The following is a 23375-nucleotide window of genomic DNA, read 5'->3' as shown; positions in this document are numbered from 1 at the left end:
AGGATCCCCAAGCCAGCTGCTTGCCCTCCTGTCCCTGAAGTTGCCTGGATGTGAGAGTACGCTGTAACGAAACATCCACCCACAAGTTAGAACGCATCACCTGGTAACTAGAGAACAGGACCCCAAAGAAATGATTTCCTTCCTCCCTCTGGCTGTAGTCAAGAGCAATGAAAAGAGGCAGAGCTGCTGGCACTCTGGCAGGGAAAAAAAAAAAAAAAAAAATCTGCTGGTAACCATGGAGACCATGAAAAAGACCTTCAGAGAGCCCTGTGGCTGCTTTCAGAGGAAATCGCTGCTTGCCTTCCAACTCTAGCATGCGCAGCGTTGTACAAACACAACTCCGTGCTCTTTGGAGCTTTGTCTTCAAGATCGTACCCCCTCTTTCACACGGGCGCACTCTGAATATTCCAGGCAAGGAAGCAAGAAAAACCACGGGGAGCCGAAAGGGAGAAAAAGTGGACCTGCTGAGGGAAGCTGAGGGATCAAAGCAGGAAGGGGGATCGTGAGACGAAACCTGTGCTCCTTTGCTTTTGTCCATCCAACCTGCCTTCATGTTTATAATGATAACTCCCTCATCCCTGCAGCAGCTTAGAGCCCACTGAGTTGCAGCTCAGCTAAGGCTGTGTATTGGCAGTGACTGGTTTACTGGTGAGTTGTTTCCATCAGAGAACCAAAATCCCTCTGGAGGCAAAGGGCTAATTGAAATGTCTCTTTGGCTTGTTTATAAGCAGCTTCAGTTTGAGGCTTCTCTCTGAATAACCTTCAGTGAACACTAAGTGGAAGGAGCATGGTGTTTGGAAATCTAAGGGTTAACAGATTTTACGAGGAGTACGAATACCTGAGCACAAGGCCACAAAGCGACCCTTACATGTGCTTACGATTAGGGGAAAAATACAGATGTGTGTGCACTAACAAAGGTAGAGAAGGGAGTTTCGGGGAACTGAATGGTTAAGTCTGATGTTCAGTGGGTTCTAAAGTCGAGCAGCGCTCTACGTCCCAGGGTCAATACAAATAGAGCACTGTTCACACCCTGACGACCTTTGCAGTAAATGTGTGTGCACGTCGGTGGGTGCAGGACTGCATCTGCGGGCACCTGTATGTGTGGACACACTTTTTGTGGACCTGTGTGTGCTAAGGCGAAGAAGGCCAGAGTGAGAGCTGGTGGGGTGGCAGCAGCAGGGTTTCATTCTCTGGCGCTGATCTATGTATTTCTTTATTTCTACCTACCTTCCATCATCATCACCATCATCATCATCACCACCAACACTTACTAAACACTGACAATTGACAGTGTTCAGTGCTTTCTACACATTTTCTCATTTCCTTCTGACTACTTACCTGTGAGGTAAGTACTGTATTTTCCCTACTTTCTAGAAGAGAAAGCTAGCTGAGCCTTGACCTGTTAACTTGCCAAAGATGATCAAGTCGGCAAGAGATGGAGCAGGATTCAAACTCAGTCAGTCTGACTCCTGAGCCAGCACTCCTGAGGCCTTTACCTCAATCCAGAGAGGATTCTAGATGGTTTTCAGATACACATAGTAAAACAAGGTTACGAGTGAAAAAACTAGGCAAAGAGAAAGCAAGGGCAGGATAAAGAAGATGTAATCATGGTCCTACATGTATGCCAGAGGTGGGGCACAAATTGGGCTTTGAGTTTTCTAAACACACAGAGAGAAACAGGATCATGTCACAGTGTCCACATGGTAAAAATGAAAAATAATTTCTTGGGAGAAGCACAGCATTCCTCCTTTATTAGAAGGTTTTCTTGTGGTTTCTCATAAAGGATTTTTTTGATGCTGTAATGAATAAAATATTTCCTGACAATGAGACAATAAGCAGTTTTGTAAGGCTGTTTCTTATAAGGCCTCTCAACGTAGGCTGAGGGCTTAGTGACAAAATGTGGCCATTAAAATAAATTCTACAGGGTCCACAACAGTGGATCCCAGGAGCAGAGCAGATCCATTGGGCCGGTTACTTATCTTCCCACATGCATTAGGCAATTAATTATCTTGGTTCCTCAGTCTCCTCATCTATAAAATGGGGATAGAAATATTACCTACCATATGGAGGTGTGGTCAGGATTGGATGAGACAGTACACGGAAAGCACTCAGAACATGGTAATAATCAGCGCTGTTTGTCATCATCATCATTGTTGTAAGTACAGACCTATAGGCTTTAGTGGTCAGCCAAGCTGGCCTCAAATTGTGTCCGCTTAGGAAAATCAAGCAAACAGCTTTGCATGGCCTAATGGCAGGCTACTCCCTTCTGCATTATGGTTGTAGGATTAGGAAGTACCCACAAGCCAGACTAAAATTTTTTTTCCCAGAAAACAATTCTGAGTCCACGCTGACACACAAACCAATGGGCGATTGAAGCCTAACTTCTCTGCTACGGAGCATGACTTGGTTAGTTTCTGCTTGAAACACTGAATGCAGATGTTATCAAACTCTGCCATGGCCATAAAATTTCTCAATAAAACAATGGTAAAATCTCTAATTTTAAGCAATGCAATTCCATAGAGAATCCTTTAAGGCAAGCTAGTTTCGAAATGTTCTCTAAGTAATAAAACCATTGATTTGCTATGTGGTTATTAAGGTTTAACCAATTCATTTTTGGAGAACATTTATCAGAAATGATGGTTTTGGTTTTGGGATAGTTAACCTTTGGGTTTCACTCATTACCGCTGCTAGCATTACCATAACTAAAGCAGGATTTTATCTTCTAGAATCAGCTAGGTTTCCTCTTAGGACAGATAAAACACAGAAGGATGTTTATTTTTCTGGCTCCAGCTCTTCTGAAGGTGGTGGCTGGGTCATTAGGTACAATTTCTAGAGAAGGGGAAGCCACAACTCTGTGTTATCTCAGTCACAGTGATGTAACATAGATCCTAGAGAGTCTGGGGCACTGCTGGGCGTAATAAGAAATAAGCTAATATGTTCAAAAAAGAGGAAGTACACTTGGATTAGTTTTCAATTTATTATTGCATTGGTTTCAAGTGATGAACCTAATTGACTGACCAAATTAATCAGTGTGATTTTGACTGACAAGGCTTAGTTCACCCCTCAGGTGCAATGCTTATTGACAGAGGCAGCTTTTCATCAAATTCATGCTCCCCTTTCTTGGACTAGAGTCATTGCTGGGAGGTGGATTCTTGGTCATGGACTATATTCCTCAGCACTCCTTATACCCAAGTGTGGCCAAATGACTAGTACTTGTTATGGAATGTGAGCAGAAGTAAATTTTGTCATTTGCAGACTGAGATTTTAAAGAAATAAGTGGGCTTCTCTACACTCCTCTTTCCCCACCCTCAGGCTGAACAAAGAGGATTCTGTGATCCTAGAGGATGATTGAACCACAAAAGAGAAGAAGGTTGGGTCCCTGAATCACCATGTGGAGCAGAGTTCCCATCCAGGAACACCTACATTGGACTAAACTTTTATTGTGTTAAAACACTGAAGCTTGGGTTTTATTTGTTACAACAGCTATATTTGCCATAACCAAAGCAGGTGTTTATATTCCAGAATCAGGTAGATTTTGAAATGACCACTCTGAGGCAGGTAAAAGCAATTAAGTAGAGTAAATCAAGGCAGAATAGTCTTGGGCCAGTCCCGTGGCTTGACAGTTAAGTGCGCGCGCTCCGCTGCTGGCGGCCCGGGTTCGGGTCTGGGTGCGCACCGACGCACCGCTTCTCCGGCCATGCTGAGGCCGTGTCCCACATACAGCAACTAGAAGGATGTGCAACTATGACATACGGCTATCTACTGGGGCTTTGGGGAAAAAATAAAAGGAGGAGGATTGGCAATAGATGTTAGCTCAGAGCTGGTCTTCCTCAGCAAAAAGAGGAGGATTAGCATGGATGTTAGTTCAGGGCTGATCTTCCTCACACACACACACACACACACACACACACACAAAAGACAGAATAGTCTTAAAAGGTACATTTTAAACATATTTTCTAAAGATTACCCTTGGGAAAATGGTATGATTTTGTCGCTAAATATTTTTGTGGGCTGTCTAGAAAAGTCATTCTTCTTTTCCCCCCTAATTCATCAAAAGAGAGTCATCCCTTTATGATGTCTATTGATTGTTAGCTCTGGACTTGGTATTTCTTCTCTAAACTTCCTCATTTTGTTGGGCTTTGAGTAAATCCTAGCTTTCTATTATTCCTGGATATAATCCAATGATAATAAGAGGCAAGGCTTGGTTGGGAATAGTCCTGGAATTTCCCAAGCCCTTTTATTTTAGTGTAAAACAGATTGAAATGAAGAAATCCTGTTACCTCTCAACCTGGAAGAGGCCTTGGTCTTGTCGACCCCCACAGAGCTTTAGTTTTTGTTCTGGGCACAGGGTATAGAGGATGAGGCACCAGAATGTGCCTCCTGTGGCGCTGGCCTGCGGCCTGGCTCTGGGGAATGCTAAATTCCTGTCAGAAGCATGTTCTGGCCTCGCTCTGGGGAATGCTAAATGCCTGTCAGAGGCATGTTCTGTGCAGCAGAGGTTAAGGAAGCGCCCAGAATGTTGCTGATTCCACAGTGGGAAATGCTGTTATCAGCTGCTCTGAGGGGCTTTCAGAACATTGGAGACTGAGGCCATTTAGACACAGAGGCCATTTAGACATAGATGCTTGGTCTGGGCAAAACTTTTTCCTTTGTTGCTCAATGGTCTTACAAAAATGTGACCTTCTCAATCATCCAACTTCTTTGAATATATTTCTTCCCATGGCTTCTAGCAGCACATGGTCCTGGGTTTCCTTCAAACCCACTGGTCTCCCTGTCTCAGTCTCCCTGGTTGGGTCCTTTGCCTCCTTCCAACCCATAAACATTGGCATGACTCTGAGTTCAGACTTTAACCATTCTGCCCAGTCAGTAGTCTTTTACCCTGTTTGATTTTCTTCACAGCACTCGTCACTTTTTGAAATTATCCTATGTATTTGTTCACTAGCGTGCCACTTAACTCCTTCACTAGAATGTTAGCTCTGGGAGGTCAGAGACACTGTCTTGCTTACTGTGGAACTGCTAAGGCCTAAAACAGTGCTTGGTCCATAATAAGCACTCAATAAATATTTATTGAATTAATCATTGACTGATTAATTGAATGAATGAATATATGAGTTTAGATGATGACAAATAGCATTTCTTCTTAAATCAGAGACTAAGAGAAAAGGGCTTTGTTGAAGTAGGAGGGGAATGAGATTAGAGTTTAAGATTATTCCAGGAGGGGGCCAGTCCCGTGGCTTAACGGTTAAGTGCGCACGCTCCACTACTGGCGGCCCAGGTTCGGATCCCCGGCGCGCACACACGCACCGCTTCTCCAGTCATGCTGAGGCGGCGTCCCATATACAGCAACTAGAAGGATGTGCAACTATGACATACAACTATCTACCGGGGCTTTGGGGAGAAAAAGGGGAAAAAAAGGAGGAGGATGTTAGCTCAGAGCCGGTCTTCCTCAGCAAAAAGAGGAGGATTGGCATGGATGTTAGCTCAGGGCTCATCTTCCTCACAAAAAAAAAAAAAAGATTATTCCAGGATATTTTGATTTGTTGAGATGTGGTCCTGTCTGCTGCAACTTAAAAAAAAAATGGACGGATTTTGTTTTTATTTGCCACCAAGGGTTGGATTAGATGACCTTCTAATCCAAGTTGGGTTCCTCCCAACTTGAACGTCTTGTGAACCTGGCTACTTACCTCACATCAGGCTCAGCAGTGGCAGCATGCAGTGGCAGACGGCCATTTTTATCTGGGATATTGTGCTTGGCACCATTTCTGAGCAGACTCACACAGCCTTCCAGCCAACCCTGAAATACAAGAGCAACTGCGTCATTATATAACACAATCTCGCATAACACAGTCCAACAAACTTTCTCCAGTTTTCTTTCCCTTTCTTCTTTGGTTTGGCTAAAAACATGTTTTATTTGACTTGAAATGATTAAGGACCACAACTCCCATTTAGACACCTCAACAGAGGGCTGAAGATCTTGAGGTATGGATTCCTGAGTTTTCTGGGGGACATTTACCCTGCCCAATGCAGACTGATTCCTAGACTTTCTCTTCTGCCTCTCCCCCTCCCCATTTCTAGGGCCACTTGCTGGTATTCCACTGATATACTCAGTTCGTAGAGCCAAACATGGCAAGTGATAGGGGGCGATTAACCAGCTTTAGCCTCTCATTCTATGGGCTTTGCTCCAATTCATGCCTGTCAATAGTCTGACCTGGATGCCATGGTCCAATTCCAAAAATTAGGCTCCTCTGTCATTCTTGAGTCTCAGCCTCCATTCTATGCCTCAGTTTATCTATATCTGATAAACAAGGCTTGGTCCTCTTTTTCAAGTTCCCTTTCTAGTAACCACAAGGGCAATAACTGGCTTATTCTAGTCAGTCTCCCTCCCAATGCCTAGAATCCTAACCTGAGCCCTACTCCAATGGCTGGGACCCGGCCACCTTGTTGACTGATTTTTCTGATGTTGAATATGGGGTATCACCAGCACCCTCTAAGAGTTCCCCATTACTGTGTTTTACCCACTTATGAACTCCCCAAGAAACTTGGTGTGAACTCCCTGACGTCTACTAATTCTCTAGATTGACTACTAATCTCTAGTCTCATGAGATTGCCACATCTCATGCGTGTCCCCTCCTTGGTTAGCACTTACAGCTGGGTTATTTCCCCACTCTCTCTCTTGTTTCAAAGGGCAATTATCATTGCAGACTAGTTCTCTCTTTGTCCTACACTACTTTAAATAACTGACCCAACCCTACTGATAACCAAGTTTGGCTCACATACCGAGAAGAATACCTCCTACATCATCCAGAACCACTTGGGTTACTCACTCAAGTAGACTTATAAATAGATGGAACTACTATTATGAAGAATAATATGATAACTCTCTCTCCTGCCTTCCTCCATTCCTGTATAGTTAAGCCTCAAGATTACCCAGAAAGATGAGAAAGAAGACTGAAGATTTTCCTTCACAATATTGGAAGCAATAAAAATCAAAAAGTTACTAAATGCAAGGAGAAGAAGAAAGATAATGATAAGAAAAGAAACTTTTGGTCTGAAAAGTCTGGAAAACCCTCTTTTAATGAAAGTATATCAAAATTCATAGGTTATAATATTGAATGTGGCTTTATAGAATTGACCAATAATATCTTGTCTTAAGTAGAAGCAAATATTTTTAAATCTTGAGTCATAGTTTACTAATGTATTAAATCTGGTTTTAGTTGCTAATGTCCAACTCATCAAGTTCTCTGATTAAAAGGAAAAAATATGACCAGGAGACCCAAAAGAAATCTATGTTGGACAAATTTAAGAGTTGCCAAAGTTTCACTGCTTTTGAAAAACATATCTTCTGATGGGGGAGGGTTTGAAACATTTTATCATTTTGCAACATTTCCTGGAACTATGTGTCTATGTGGTTTTCTTTTTTCTTCAGAAAAGAAATTGGAAAACCATTGAATACATCTGGAACCCATGGTCACTATTCAGAAGAAATGAACATGTTTTGTACCTAGTATGTGCTGGATGACTCCTACTGTGTGCTCTGTTTCTCCTTCAATTGTGATAAACTTGGGGTATTATTTTTATTACAGTTTACAAATGAGGAAAGAGGCACAAAAAGGTGAAGAGGTTTTCCTAAGGTCACACACCTATGGTAAGTTTGTTTGTATACAGAGTTTGGAGCTGTGACTGAGACTTAATTTCAAGGTGCCCCTTTTGCCAAGTTTCCCTTTAGTCCTTGAATTCAAACATTGCCAGAAGGGAGTGGTGGGCTTCACGGTGCAATCTCCAGGACACCCCTGCCCCCTACCCCTTCCCAGGGAGCCTCGGGAGAGCCAGGGACGGGTCCTGTCTTGTACTGCCACACAGAGGCGGGGTCATCATCAAGAAGGTGATGCCACATGCTGTCATGGAGGCATACTTCCCTGAGGTAGCTCCTCAGAATATGTCCCAGAAAGAGCCGTCGGGAGGTGGCACCTCTGTAGGCTCAGTAGTCATTGCAATCCAGAGGAGTACTTCTCCCCAGTCCCTTAAGCAGCTGTCTAGCCCAAGAAATGTGAAATTTTGAATTTTAGAATTTTCAAAGAAGTGCAGCTTGGTTTCACTCTATTCTGTATGTTGGTAGAAGTCAATTTTAGAAATCGTCTCTACTCCCTTCCTCCATCCCATCCCCTGATCAAAATTTTTCTCTTTTCCTCAGCTTAGACACCAAAAAATTTCATAGCAAGAGCAGTTATTAGGGCATGTGCTAGAAAGGAGGGGGCCTGGGAGAGTCCTGTGTCTCTCTGAGATATTGGACTTCACCTTGTATGTACTCATAGACCAGTGGTTTTCAAACTTGAGTGGGAATAAAAATTGCTGAGGAGGTTTGTTTAACATGCAGACACCTCCCCACTCCCACACTACCCCCATCCTGCTCCCAGTGTCTGACTAAGGAGGTCTAGAGTGTACACCAGGAAGCTGCATTTAAAACGAGCACTCCAACACTTTGAACAATGCTTCCCAGATTCACGTGTGAGTCCTAGAGAAAGAGGGTATGCAAACAGAAATGAAAAAGTAGCTTCTAAAGAAAATCTCTGTGAGAATTGGGCAATGCCTCATTGCAGTCTATGCTAGATCATGGGAGGAAGTTGTGCTGTTTGGGGAAGGGAAGTGTTCTACTTCACAAGGGTAGCTTTAGGACAACATGGGGCTGGCCCAGGGTGAATCCACTACTGTCAATGGGCAGCAACAGCAAATGTGAGAAGCTGCATTGGCAGCAACATTGGTTATAGTGAAGATTCCCGGGAGCCTTGTAGGTTCCCAGGAATCTCGTAGGAGAGGAAGGAGAATTATGACCCTCACGTGGCACTAAGGAGGACTTGTTTGACTTGGATGCAAAGTAGCCCTGGGGTCTCCCAGAAGGACTGCAGGGAGGATTGGAGAGGAGAGGGGCTTGAAGATTTTCAGCAAGGCTTACCAAGCTTGCTCTAATGTTGGGAAATGTGATGAGGACTGGCTGTATACAATTTTTAAATTGAGCATCGACTGTGGGTTGAGTCTTATGCTTGGTGTTGTCCCTTAAGAGTGTAGGATTTCTCCCCTACTCCCTACCCTCCACTCTTCCCAGTTCTCGTCATTCCCCACATTCCTCATCCTCCATCTTCTACTCAACTAATCCTCTCCCACAGATGTTAACTGCGGCTTCAAGTGCTACTACCCACTCAGGGTGTTAATGGAGGGCATTCCTAGAAGGAATACCAGGTGTGTCCAGAAATGCCCCAAGGGAAAGTCTGATGCAGTCAAGATGGAATAGAGTATTTCTCTAATGGCGATATCACCTCTGTCTTAGAGGATTGTTAGGAAGACCCAAAATGACTTAAATCCATGAAACCAACTCTACGTGGTGATATAAATGTTGGAGATGATTGGAACAAAGCTTCAAGTTCTATTTACTTTGGCTAGCTGCATAAATCCAGGAACACTCTTCTGCAAGTGAGACCCGTAACGACACATTTAGCCCACCCCACTCCCTAGTGCCCGGGACAGATACAGTCGGTACCAGATAGGTTGCCAGGCATAGACTTGTACGGCCATAAGCGTCCTGCATGTTAATATTGGCTCCCATCTTCAACAGCAGCTTCACTGTGTCCACTTGACGTCCAGAAACTGCATGCATCAAGGGTGTACATCCTGGAATGAGACATTTCAACAGCCTTTAAAAATGTTTGACTTGTGAAATTTATGCACAGAATTTATTTGCCTGTTCATTTATTGTGCTTTTTGCAGATGAATGAACAGCCCTCAACACAAACCCAGATGTTGAGCTCTATGGGACTGAAGAGAGATGAAGATGATTGTTGCTACATTTATATATACTATGTATTTTTCTGGTCCAATTAAATCTTCTGTAATTTTGAAGTAATTGGTTGATTAAAACATTTTGCACTGATGGATAAAAATTGCTTACTACTACCTTGGGAATCAGCATCATTTGGGACATAACAGGCAGGTTTACCCTGACCTGGCTTGAACAATGCAGAATCTAGAAGTGTCTTTGTAAAGCAACTCTAGCCAGCCAGCCAGCCAGGTCCAGCACACTTCTATCGGAGGCGGTGGGTGATATAGGGCAGTGATGATAGCCTAGCTTTGGTTTGTACTAATTCTTGCCAAAAGGGGCCAACTTTACTGAAATACTTCTGTTTTTGTAATCAATATAGCCCAAGGCATTTGGTTTTCATGTATTTTCTTCCTGAATAGAGATGAAGTTACACATTCTGATTAACTTTGCAGGGCTGTTGGAACAAGCCAGCCAGGTGAGGCAGAATCCAGGTGCTTCATACTCCTTCAGGTTAAGAAACCAAACCTCAGACACAACCCCTCGCCCAGCTGAGACTTGTTTAGATGTCTTTTGATTGGAAATTCATATTGAGGTTGTGATTCTTCTCTGAGTGAACTGCAAGCTATGACCCTCAGAGATCCCTGAGAATTGATAAATTCCAGGGCTGCTGTTCTCACTGAAAGACTGTAGCCGGCAACCCAGTTTCTCGTCAAGTCTCTCCTTTTTATTACTCTTTCAGGCATCTGTACTGGGTAAAAGCAGCAATGAAGTGGTATGTCTTAAGTAGTGGCAACATTTCTGATTCCTCTCACTTGATTCTTCTTTTTCAAAATTGTTTTAACTATCTTAGTTCCTTGGCTTTTCTATATAAGTTTTAGATAATAATCTTGTCTATATCTACAAAAATATCTTGCTGGGGTTTGATAGAAATTGCATTAAACCGGTATATGAATTTGAGGAGCATTGCATGTTTACCATATTGACTCTTCTAATCCATAAACATGGTATGTCTCTCTATTTACATCTTCTTTGATTTCTTTCATCAGCATTTTATAGTTTTCAGTGTATAGTCTTGTACATATTTTGTTATGTTCACACCTAAGTATTTTTTATTGAGTGATTGTAAATAGTATTGTGAGTTTAATTTTGGTGTCCATGTGTTTATTTCCAGTATATAGGAATACAATTTGTTTTTCTGGATTGATCTTGTACTCTGTGACCTTGCTGAACTCACTTAGTTGTAGGAGTTTTTTGGTAAGTTTCCTAGGATTTTCTATGTAGACAATCAAGCTGCACAAAAGGGACAGTTTTATCTTTTTCTTTTCAGTATGTTTGCTTTTTATTTCTTTTTCCTGCCTTTTTGCACTGGCTAGAACTTCCAGCACTGTGTTGAATATGAGTGAGAGTGGACATCTTTACTTTGTTCCTGATCTTGGGGGCAAAGCATTCACTCTTTCACCATTAAGTAAAATGTTAGCTCTAGGCCTTTTTTTAATAGATACTCTTTATCAAATTGAGAAAGTTCTCCTCTATTCCTATTTTTCTGAGGGTTTTTTTTTTTGTGAGGAAGATCAGCCCTGAGCTAACATCCATGCCAATCGTCCTCTTTTTGCTGAGGAAGACTGGCTCTGAGCTAACATCTATTGCCAATCCTCCTCCTTTTTTTTCCCCAAAGCCCCAGTAGATAGTTGTATGTCATAGTTGCACATCCTTCTAGTTGCTGTATGTGGGACGCCGCCTCAGCACGGCCGGAGAAGCGGTGCGTCGGTGCGGGCCTGGGATCTGAACCTGGGCCGCCAGTAGTGGACTGTGCGCACTTAACTGCTAAGCCACAGGGCCGGCCCCTTTCTGAGGGTTTTTAATCATGATGTGTGTAAAATTTTGTCAGATGTTTTTTCTCTGTCAATTTATATGATCATGTGATTTTTTTTCTTTAGCTGGTTAATATGATGGATTACATTGATTGATTTTCAAATATTGAACCAGACTTACATCCCTAGAACAAACTCCACTTGGTCATGGTGTATAATTCTTTTTATATATTACTGAATTCTATTTGTTAATATTTCACTAAGGTTTTCAGCGTCTATATTCATGAGGAGTATTGGTCTGTAGGTTTATTTTTTTATATCATCTTTGTCTGGTTTTGTTATCAGAGTAACATTAGCTTCCTAAACATAACTGAGAAGAGTTTCCTCCTCTTATCTTTTCTGGAAGAGACAATGTAGCATTGATATTAATTATTCTTTAAAAGTTTATAGAAGTCTCCAGGAAAACCATCTAGGCCTGAAGAGTTCTTCTTGGAATTTTAAAATTTTAAAACTAATTTTAAAATTAGTTTTCTTAACAGTTATAGGGCTAGTCAGATAATCTATTTCCTATTAGATGAATTGTGATAGTTTATCTTTTTTGAGGAATTGACCCATTTCATGTAAATAGTCAAATTTATGTGTGTAGAGTTGTTTGTTGTGTTTCCTTATCATCTTTTATTTTTTTCCCCCCAAAGCCCCAGTAGATAGTTGTATGTCATAGCTGCACATCCTTCTAGTTGCTGCATGTGAGACGCGGCCTCAGCATGGCCGGAGAAGCGGCGCATCGGTGCGCACCCGGGATCTGAACCTGGGCTGCCAGTAGCGGAGCGTGCGCACCCAACCACTAAGCCACGGGGCCAGCCCTTATCATCTTTTAGATGTCTGCAGCGTCTGTAGTGATATCTTTGGTTTCATTCCTGATAGTGGTAATTTGTGACTTCTTTCATTTTCTGTCACTATTGCTAGAAGTTTGTCAATTTTATTGATCTTTTCAAAGAATCAGTTCCTTGCTTCACTGATTTTCTCTATTGTTTTTCTGTTTTCAATGTCATCGATTTCTAGTCTTCTCTTTGTTACTTCTTTCCTTCTGTTTGCCTTGGGTTTATTTTGCTCTTCTTTTTCTAGGTTCTCGAGGTAAGAACTTAGACTATTGACTGATACTTTTCCTCCTTTCTAATGAATATATTTAGTGCTATACATTTCCCTCAGCATTGCTTTAGTGTGTCTCACAGATTTTGATAGGTTGTATCTTCATGTCCTTTCATAGTCAGTCGGTATAAGCCAGGATTGAACCCAATTAGTCTGGCTCTTTCCTGTACTTATCACACAAGTGGTGTTTAACCTTTGACTCTCCTCATTTCCCACTTCCAGCCCCAAGGCAGATGTACAAGTAAATCTGCTTTAAAAACAAACAAAAATACTACAAGGGTAAACTAGGGAGCAACTACTCACTTTACAAAACATTTTGCTGTCCTGATAAGGGAATCTCAAGCTCCTCTTGGACAGGTCAACTAGTTAAAAATCATTAATGACTTCCCAGAAATACTGGGACAGAGAAACCAAGGACAGATCTTTTGTTATAGTCACATAGGTCCCTAAGTCTCTGTTTCTTTTTTTTAAAGTCTGTTTTCTTTCAGTTGTTCAGATTGGCTCAGTTCTGTTGTTCTATTTTCAAGTTCATTGATCTCTTCCTCTGCTTCATTATTCTGCTGCTGAGCATATGCATTGAGTTTTTTTGGGTGTTTTTCGGGTTTTTTTGGTGAGGAAGATTAACCCTGAGCTAACATCCGTTGCCAATCTTCCTCTTTTTGCTGAGGAATATTAGCCCTGAGCTAACATCTGTGCCCATCTTCCTCTATTTTGTATATGGGATGCTGCCACAGCATGGCTTGATGTGTGGTGTGTAAGTCCACACCCAGGATCCAAACCAGCGAACCCTGGGCTGCCGAAGCAGAGTGCACCAACTTAACCACTACACCACTGGGCTGGTCCCAAGTTTTTAATTGTGATTATTGTGTTTTTCAGTTTTTCAATTTTCCATTTGATTCTTCTTTATATCTGTTATTGCTTTGCTGAAGCTATTTTTTCATATGTTTCAAGCATGTTTGTAATTGCTCGTTGAAGCATTTTTTCATGGCTACTTGAAAATATTTGTCAGATGACTCTAACACCTGTCATCCTAATGTTGGCATCTATTGGTTGTCTTTTTTAATTCAGTTTGAGGTCTTCCTGTTTCTTGGTATGACCAGTGATTTTCTATTGAAACTTGGACATTTGGGGTATTGTGTTATGAGTTGCCTGATCTTACTTCAACCCTCTATTTTAGCTGACTTTCTCTGGCACTGCTCCACAGGGGAAGTGGGGGATGCCACCTCATTATTGCCAGGTGGATTAGAAGTCCAGGTTCCCTACTTGGCTTCCATTGACACCTGAGGGAGAAGACTCTTCTTTACTAGGTGGGGGTGAAAGTCCTAATTCTCAAGAAGGCTTCCTCCGCTATCACCCCAAGAGGTAGGGGGAGGGGGACCTCACTACCAGATAGGGGTGGAGGTCCAGAGTCCCCACTTGGTCTTTGCTAGAATGGGTGGGGCTGGGGCCATAGTGTTTTTTGTGTGGTTTGGCTAGGGTAGATTCATTATTATCTAACAGTTTTCTGTCTTGCTATGTAGTCCCTTTCCTGGGTCTTTGGCTAGAGAGCAGCCTTTTGTTGGGGCTTTTTTGGTCTATGCCTGTTGGCGTTTCTGGGTTGTCAGCTTCTTCAGCTCCAAGTCTGGGATATATGAGGCAAAAAGAAAACCCAGGGAATTTACTGCCGTGTCATTCCTTGGGTTCCAGGGTCCTAGCCTGTCTATCTTTTTCTCTTCACCTTCCAGAGCACTCTTAACGTTTATTTAATATACAATGTCAGAATTGTTAGTTGTATTTAGCAGAAGGAATAGGGGAAAAAGTATATTTACTTCATCTTCCCAGAAACAGAAGTCCTTGCTCCTTGGCTTTAACAGTCACACTTTCTCAATATCCATTGCTGCCAAAAATAGCCTCCTATTTCCATACCCTTTTTCTCGCTACGTGGCCTCTCTACTAAGTCATTCATACAAAGAAGTTGGAAACAAACCCAAACCAACTGGCTTAATTATAAGAGGTGATGTAAAAGAATTTGAATATTTGTGTTCAAGGGCCTCATTTAAAGAAATATCAAGGGATCTGCACACAGTCACAGGCAGGATACTCCTTGTCTCTCCAGTATCAAAGTGGCCTGTCAGACATAATTTTTTTTAACATTGCTCACCTCTGAAGGCCATCTCTAAAAGGACAGAGCAAAACATTCTGCAGGATTCAAAATGCATATACAGCTCACCTTCACTGTCACAGCATTCTAGGATGGAGGGGTCTTCCCGAATCACCGAAGTCAGAGCATTGACATCTCCATTAGATGCTGCCTGATAAACCATGGTCAGGTCAACTTCCTCAGATGAATCACCTTCATGAATCAAACAGAGACACAGTGTGTGGAGCAAATTCACCGAGAGAATAACAACACTCAAAGCCTCACTCATACAAATGATTCATGAAAACCTATCTGGTGAATCCAGGCAGAAGGCTGAGTCATCCTGATCACGTGCACCCTCAGGACTTCTGAAGAAAGGTAGATCACTGTAGGCCATGTTGTAATGTCACCATATGCAGTAGTACACCCTTATCTGTGGTGAATACATTCCAAGACTTCCAGTGGGTGCCTGAAACTGTGAATAGTAACGAACCCTATACATACTATGTTTTTCCTATACATACACACCTAGGATGAAGTTTAATTTATAAATTAGGCACAATAAGAGATTAACGCTAATAACTAATAATAAAATAGAACAATTATAACAATATACTGTAATAAAAGTTAATGTAGATCTTAGCAACCTCAGCATACGATTTTTTTTCTTTCCTTATTCAGTTGAGAACTTTCACATTTTCACTTAAAGGAAGCACTTTACGGTTTCTCTTTGGCATATCCGAATTGACAGCATCACTACTCTCTCGTTTTGGGGCCATGATTAAGTAAAATAAGGGTTACTTGAACACGAGCCCTGTGATACCACCACAGTCAATCTGACAACCGAGTTGGCTAAGTGACCAATGGGCGGGTGGCACATACAGCGCGGATACGCTGGACAGAGAGATGATTCATGTCCCAGGCAAGACGCAGGGGGATGGCATGAGATTTCATCATGCTACTCAGAACAGTGTGCAATTTAAAACTTATGAATTATTTCTGGAATTTTCCATTTAACATTTTCAGACCTCAGTTGACCATGGGTAACTGAAACCATGGAAAGCGAAACTGTGGAAAAGGGCTAATTACTGCATAGGGAAGGAGCCTGAGGGACTAGATGTCCTCTAAGATTTTATGATTCTCTCCAGGCATTCAGGCTACTCAAAATCAGTGAGACCAGAGAGGGAAGTGGAGCCCTCACGTTGGCTCTGGGTTTCCATTTTTGATCTGAAACATGTTACTCTTCCTTTCAATGACTCAGTTTATCCACCTTTGAAAGAGCCATTGTGCTCCTTATTTTCTGTCCTCCGGATGCACTCTCCACCCTTTTCCCCTCTGCTTTGTACCCTGAGGGCCAACCCTTGCTGATTGCATCACCCAGGCCCCCTTGCCCTCTGACTGGCCCATGGGAAGCACCAGCAGGAGACTGGCAGGAAGAAGAGACAGAGATGGGGCATTTCTTCCTGTCTTCCCCTAGTGCAGTGTCTAGCAGCAGCAGTGTCTCCCACCAAGAGGTGCCTCCTCCCCAGAACCAGTTCTCACTGGGGGCTCCCTTTGGAAACAAACACTGTTCTTTCAACCCTGCCTCATCTCTGTATGTAGTCCCTTCACGAAAGCCCCTTCATCTGAACCATCTGGGGTTTCATGACATCGTGTTTCCAGAAGGAACAGAGCTGTATGCAACTCCTTTGAATGTGGTAGCCACCTGTATTATACCTCTGTGCACGACCGAACCAACTAATAGTACTGACATAGGTGACGACAGCACTATGGGTCACTATGGGTGACCCTGGGAGAGCACTGGAAAGGCTGGGAGGCAAGTTCTGTTTATGGTGGGGACCCCTTGTGAGACGCTGTGCTGAGCCCCTCTACTTATACAAATGCTCCCATGCATGTTTTTTTGCTAAGCATAGCTAGCCATTGTTTAGAGGAAATATATGTATGTAAGAAAAGCTTTTCAGATGGTGTTTTTCTACTAATGTGGACATTATGCCCAAGATACTTTACAGTTCTAATTAATCTGTTGTTGGCAGTGGTCCTAACCCTTTGGCTTGGTTTATGCATCCCAGTATTTCTGGGAAATCATTAATGATTTTTTAACCAGTTGACCTGTCCCAGAAGAAGCTTGTTATTGAAAATGACTCACTTACGACAGCAAACTGCTTTGTAAAGTGAGTGGTTGCTCCCTAATTTATTCTCGGTAGGTTTGTTGTTGTTGTTGTTTTGAAAGCAGACTCATCCGTACATTTTCCTGAGGGCTGGAAGTGGGAGGTGAGGGATGTCAAGGTCCAATGTCACTTCCGTGGTAAGTGTGAGGACTCTGGAGTTGCACCACTTGGGTTCAAGTCCTGGTTTATACTAACCAGCTGTGTAAATTTGGGCCAATGATCCCCTCTGGGCCTTGATTTCCTCTTCTTTAAAATGGAGATGATGATGATTATGACAACCACCTATCTCATAAGGTTGTTGTGAGGAATAAATGAGTTAATATTTAATCCTATGTGCTTTTAGAACAGGGCATAGCATGTAGTAAAGGCTGTATATACTTTGCTACTACTACTATTGCCTTTTTTTTTTTTCGTGTTTAAAGAGCATTTGAAATCTAGGACATGTAGAGAAAAAGATTTCTCTGATGATGGCTAGATAAATAATCCATACATTGTATAGAACATTAACTCTTTATTAGAAACCCTCCCAGGAGTCTAGACATTTTGTTAAGATTGCACACAATATCTCTGGGTACAGGAAATAGGGCCCAGACTTAAGGACAAAGAAGGCCCTGGTATCCGGTTGTGTGACCACATCCAAAGATGCTGGTGGTGTCACCTTAGAAGGAAAATTCTGATGGATGGCTGAGGAGCTGTGTTTATAGCCTGTTTATATCTTTTTTTTTTTTAAAGATTTTATTTATTTTTTACCCCCAAAGCCCCAGTAGATAGTTGTATGTCATAGCTGCACATCCTTCTAGTTGCTGTATGTGGGATGCGGCCTCAGCATGGCCGGAGAAGCGGTGCGTCGGTGCGCACCCGGGATCTGAACCGAGGCCGCCAGCAGCGGAGCACGCGCACTTAACTGCTAAACCACAGAGCTGGCCCATCCTGTTTATATCTTATATAATGTGTTTATATAACATATATAAACATGTTTACAACCTGTCATCACTGAGTGCAATGAAATCTGTATTCATCACACTGTTGAGTACATGCAGCTGAGAGAAACAAGGACTACTGCCTGATAGAATTAGGATCCCAAAATAACTTGCCAGAAGGATTCTAATAAGATTGTGTTTAATAGGGATAAACACAGGGTAATGTCTCTTAGTCCATAAAATACCCAGTTGAATTAATTAAAGGGTGGTTGAACCTTTAGTTTTTGTTGCTCAACATCCCCTCACTCTACTGGTGACCTTAACTTGATTATTCTCGAGGGACCACCTCTTCTCCACTTCAGCCAGTGGTCTGATTCAGTGGAGTCGACTACGTCCCTGCTCAGGGACAGAACACACAACCTAGAACTAAGCTGTTGTGGGAGATCAAAATTAGCCATCAAAATATGTCTCTTACCTTGATTATTTTCTCTGATGGACATTTGACCTCCTCCACTAACTGCCTAAATGAATTTAACTCTGCGTATGGATAATTTACATTTGAAAGGGAAATTTCTATTTGTAAAGGTGTCTTCCTCTCTGTACGGGGAAGAGGGGGGATGACCTTATCTCTAGAAACTCTTGTCAGTACGGAAGGAGAGAACTTAAATGTGCATACTCTTGGTTACAGTGAATTCTGTCTCCCTCCCCACCCGCAACATCCTCCTTTGTCTTTATCTAAATCTATTTAAAGTGAAAATCTCTGCCATTTGTTGAGAAACTCAGGTTCCCTGGTTTCTCCCACATATACATGTTATTAAACTTTGTTTGATTTTCTCCTGCTATTCAGTCTCACGTCAATTTAATTTGTAGCCCAGCCAGAAAGGACCCAGAGTGGGTAGAGGATACTCTCTCCTCTTCCCCCTTCCCTGTCCAGCAGCAGCATTATCCCGGCCACAGAGATTGAGTCAGCGATGTGCCCCAATCAGAGCCCATGGAAGACAATGATACTTTGACTGGGATTGCTGAGAGCAATATTCTCTCTTTGTTCCACCACCCATGAACCTGGGAGCTATTGAGAGACATCTCAATTATGAGTGGAGAGCCTAAGAATGAAGACAATATAAGGAGAAGCAGAGCTGGGCTATGAGAAGGAAATAACTGAGACCCGGAGACATCATTTGAACTCCTGAATCAAGCCATGCCTTAAACCAGCACCATCTCTGGAATATTTACATGTGCCATTAAATTCTTTTTTTGCTTAAGTCAATTTGCATAGATTTTATGTGTTTGTTTTTCTTTTTAATCACTGAAAGAGTTCTAAGCGATAAAAATTTTTAGCAGTGGAACATTAGAAAAGAACTTAAGATTTTAGTTGGACAGTTAGCTCTATAGGAATTAACGGTGTGACAATAAACTAGTAGGAACTCTGGTTGCATTAATAATAGTCTACTAACCAGATTGAGGGAGGTAACAGATCTTTTTCACTCTTAACTGCTCAGGGCCATGTTGAGGTCTATGGCCTGTGGATTAAATGGGCTATAGGTGGCTGGAGAACATCCAGAGAAGAGTGACCAGAATGGGGTATGAACAGACTTCATTTATGTCACATGAGGAACAGGTGAAGGAAATAGATGTTTACTCTCAAGATTATTACATGGGGTTATGATAGTAGCCTTCAGATATTTGAAGATCTTTTTGATAATTAAAAAAATGTGGTAAAATATATATAACATAAAATTTACATTTCAACCATTTTTAAGTGTACAGTTCAGTGGCATTATGTATACTTACATTGTTGTGCAACCATCACCATCAATCATCTCCAGAACTCTTTTCATCTTCCAAAACTCAAACTCTGTACCCATTAAACGGTAACTCCCCATGCTTCTCTTCCCCCAGCCCTGAAACCCACCATCCCACTTTCTGTCTCTATGAATCTGACTACTCTAGGAATCTCATACAAGCCGAATCAACAGTATTTGTGCATTTGTGACTGGCTTATTTCATTTAGCATAATGTCCTAAAGGTTCGTTCACGTTGTAGCATGTGTCAGAATTTTCTTAAAAAGGTTGAATAATGTACCACATTTTGTTTATCCATTCATCCATTGATGGACACTTGGGTTGTTTCCACCTTTTGGCTACTGTGAATAATGCTGACATGAACATGGGTGTACAACTATCTCTTTGAGACCCTGCTTTCAATTCTTTTGGGTATAAATTTAGAAGTAGAATTGCTGGATCATGTGATCATTTCATTTTTAATTTTTTTAGGAGCCACCATACTGTTTTCCATAGTGGCTGTACCATTTTATATTCCCACCAATAGTGCACAAGGCTTCCAATTTCCCCATGTCCTTACCAACCCTTGTTGTTTCTCGTTTTGGTTTTGTGTGTGTTTTTTTAATAGTAGCTAGCGTAATGGGTGTTAAGTATTATCTCATGGTTTTTATTTGCATTTCCTTAAAATTAGTGGTGTTGAGCATATTTTCATGTGCTTATTGGCCCATCATATATCTTCTTTGGAGAAATGTCTATTTAGGTCATTTGCCCATTTTTTAATCAAGTTGTTTTTTTTGTTGTTAAGTTGTAGTAATTCTTTGTGTGTTCTGGATATTAACCCTTTAACAGATATATGATTTGCATATATTTTCTCCCATTCTGTGGGTTGCCTTCTCACTCTGTTGATAGTGACTTTTGATGCAAAAAGCTTTTAACTTTGGTGTAGTTCAATTTGTCTGTTTTTTCTTTTGTTGTCTGTGTTTTTGTCATCATATCACAGAAATCGTTGCCAAATTCAATTCATAAAGCTTTCCCCCATGTTACTTCTAAGAGTTTTATAGTTTTAGGTCTTATGTTTAGATATTTGATCCATTTTGAGTTAATTTTTATATATCGTGTTAAAGTAAGGGTCTGACCTCATTCTTTTGCATGTGGCTATCCAGTTGTTCCAGTACTATTTGTTGAAAAGACAATTCTTCCTCATTGAATAGTTTTGGCACCCTTGCTGAAAATCAGTTGACCATAGATGTATGGGATTATTTCTAGACTCTCAGTTCTATTCTGTGAATCTATGTGTCTGTCTTTAAGCCAGTATTGTATTGTTCTGATTACTGTAGCTTTATGTTTTGAAATCAGGAAGTGTGAAGCCTCTGGCTTGTTCTTTTTTTTTTTTTTTTTGTGAAGAAGATTAGCTCTGAGCTAACATCTGTCGCCAATCCTCCTCTTTTTTTGCTGAGGAAGACTGGCCCTGGGCTAACATCCGTGCCCATCTTCCTCCACTTTATATGGGATGCCGCCACAGTATGGCTTGACAAGCGGTGCCTTGGTGCGCGCCTGGGATCCAAACCCCGGGCTGCCGCAGCAGAGCACATGCACTTAACCGCTACGCCACCAGGCCGGCCCCAGACTTGTTCTTTTGTAAGACTGTTTTGGCCAACTGGGGTTCCTTGAGATTCTGTATGAATTTTAGGATGAATTTTATATTTCTGCAAAAAAATCTTTGGGATTTTGACAGGGATGGCCTTGAATGTGTAGATTTCTTTGGGTGATATTGACATCTTAACAATATTGTCTTTCCATTTATTAGTATCTTTAATTTCTTTCAGCAATATTTGTAGTTTTCAGTGTACAAGTCTTTTGCCTCCTTGGTTAAGTTTATTCTTAAGTATTTTATTGTTTTTGCTGCTACTGAAGACAGAACTGTTTTTCAAAGAGCTTTTAAGCAGACAATTTTATAGTTAAATTATTCTGTGAAACCCCAGCAGGTAGAAATAGCAGGGGGAGAGAGTGACAGAGAGATAGGTACTTTAATTTTTAGAGCATTGTAAAAATGTTCTGGGTCACCTCAAGGGGTAGTGAGCTTCCTGTCATTGAAGGCGGCCAATCTTAGCTAGATGGCCACCAAAGAAGTGTATTATAAAAGAAATTCAGACACAAAGTGAAGCACAGGGTAGGGCAAAGGGAAGATATGTGAGGCACAACAGAGTGTATGTCAGAGTTCCTCCCTGCCCTGAGATAACATACTAAGCTACAGAGCCTTTAGGAAATAGAAAATGAAGGGGCTTCCATAAACGTTGTGTCAAAAGTCCATTTAAGTTGCAATCAATACAAATAATTAGGCCTAATCTGGAGACCGTACAAAGAATTTCTGTAGAAATGAGGAAGGGTGATGCAGAAATAACAAGTACCAGGAGGATGACTGATGGTCCTTATGGAATCTAAAATGGAGGCAAGAAAAATTTTTTTCTACCAAAGGTCACAAAACCATTTAAGATATGTGGAAGATCCACATAGACAAACAATACATAAATTCATCCTTCTCTTCTTCCTTCTTTCCTTACCTATCTGTCTGTCTGTCTGTCTGTCTATCTATCTATCCATCAGTCAATCCAGTATCAACTATCTACTTACCATCTATCTATTTATCACCTATCTTTCTTTCCATTCAGCTTAGGGGAGGATCATGGTTTGAATGGCTCTTGCCTCTCTAACTTTGTGAAAGTCAAACAGACTTATGTATGAGTGCATAAAGAAAAATTCCAGAATTCACACAAGATAGAGAGACTGAAGTAGAGATAATGAAAAAGAGACATAAAGAAATAGGAAGAAAGAAGCAGGTGAATAGATATAGATTATATTTTATAAAAAATCATCTGTGTATATGTATATATATGAAATACGTAAAAGACTGGAAGAACATGTATCAAAATGTCAATAGAGATGATCTCCCTGATATTCCTCAGAATTTTCTAAATTTTCCAAATTCTCTACAATGAATTCATATTTTTTAATAATCAACAAAGTAAACCAAGTGGTTTTTTTCCTTCATGGTGAGAGAGGAGTGTATCTTACTAGCTTTACATTAATGTGTTATTACTAAAAGGGAAGACAGAGCTTAATGTGTCCATGAGCAAGAAAACAAGTCCTTGATATTTGACAAAGTTCTGAAAAAGAAAAAATATATATATAGTTTTCTAATTCTGACCTTTATAAATACCCTAGTAGACTTTTTAAAAAGGTATGTATTTTAAATTTTTAATTAATTTTTACCCAAAAATTAGAAAGATAGACCTCTTGAAATCATCTAAAAACCATAACAGGTGTCTGGATGTGTCATAAATTATCTACCTAATCCCAAGGGCTTAGCTCTTTAATAGTAGGATTTCAGGCATATGACAGGCTACTCGAAATGTTTTGGATTAGAGGACCTTCCTCAGAGCTTCTCAGATTTTACACAAATGTGGGCTCCTCTTCTAGAGCTTCACATAGTAGCTCTATCCTTGGGTTATTGTGGAGTTTCTTGGGAAAGCCCTTAACTGCATCAATTACTGGGCCCACTTTGTTGAAATTACCCAGAGGTCAGCTTGACAGTTGTTCCGTTTAAGCTGTGACTGCT

At 41.3% G+C, this 23375-nt stretch overlaps 1 protein-coding gene across 1 annotated transcript in view; it reads right to left on the bottom strand.

The window, feature by feature from the left end:
- Positions 1-23375, bottom strand: part of ANKRD55 (ankyrin repeat domain 55) — a 90849-nt gene that overhangs the window by 47387 nt on the left and 20087 nt on the right. Inside the window, exons 3-5 of the mRNA XM_058564060.1 lie at positions 14981-15103; positions 9533-9663; positions 5685-5794 (exon numbers count right to left, since the gene is read on the bottom strand). Coding sequence (XP_058420043.1) covers positions 5685-5794; positions 9533-9663; positions 14981-15103 — 364 coding nt within the window. The remainder of the gene's footprint in view (positions 1-5684; positions 5795-9532; positions 9664-14980; positions 15104-23375) is intronic.

Source organism: Diceros bicornis, chromosome 20 (assembly GCF_020826845.1).
Source record: "Diceros bicornis minor isolate mBicDic1 chromosome 20, mDicBic1.mat.cur, whole genome shotgun sequence".
NCBI classification, from domain to species: Eukaryota; Metazoa; Chordata; class Mammalia; order Perissodactyla; family Rhinocerotidae; genus Diceros; species Diceros bicornis.
Note: the sequence above shows the minus strand (reverse complement) of the source record. Positions and strands in the feature narration are given on the sequence as shown.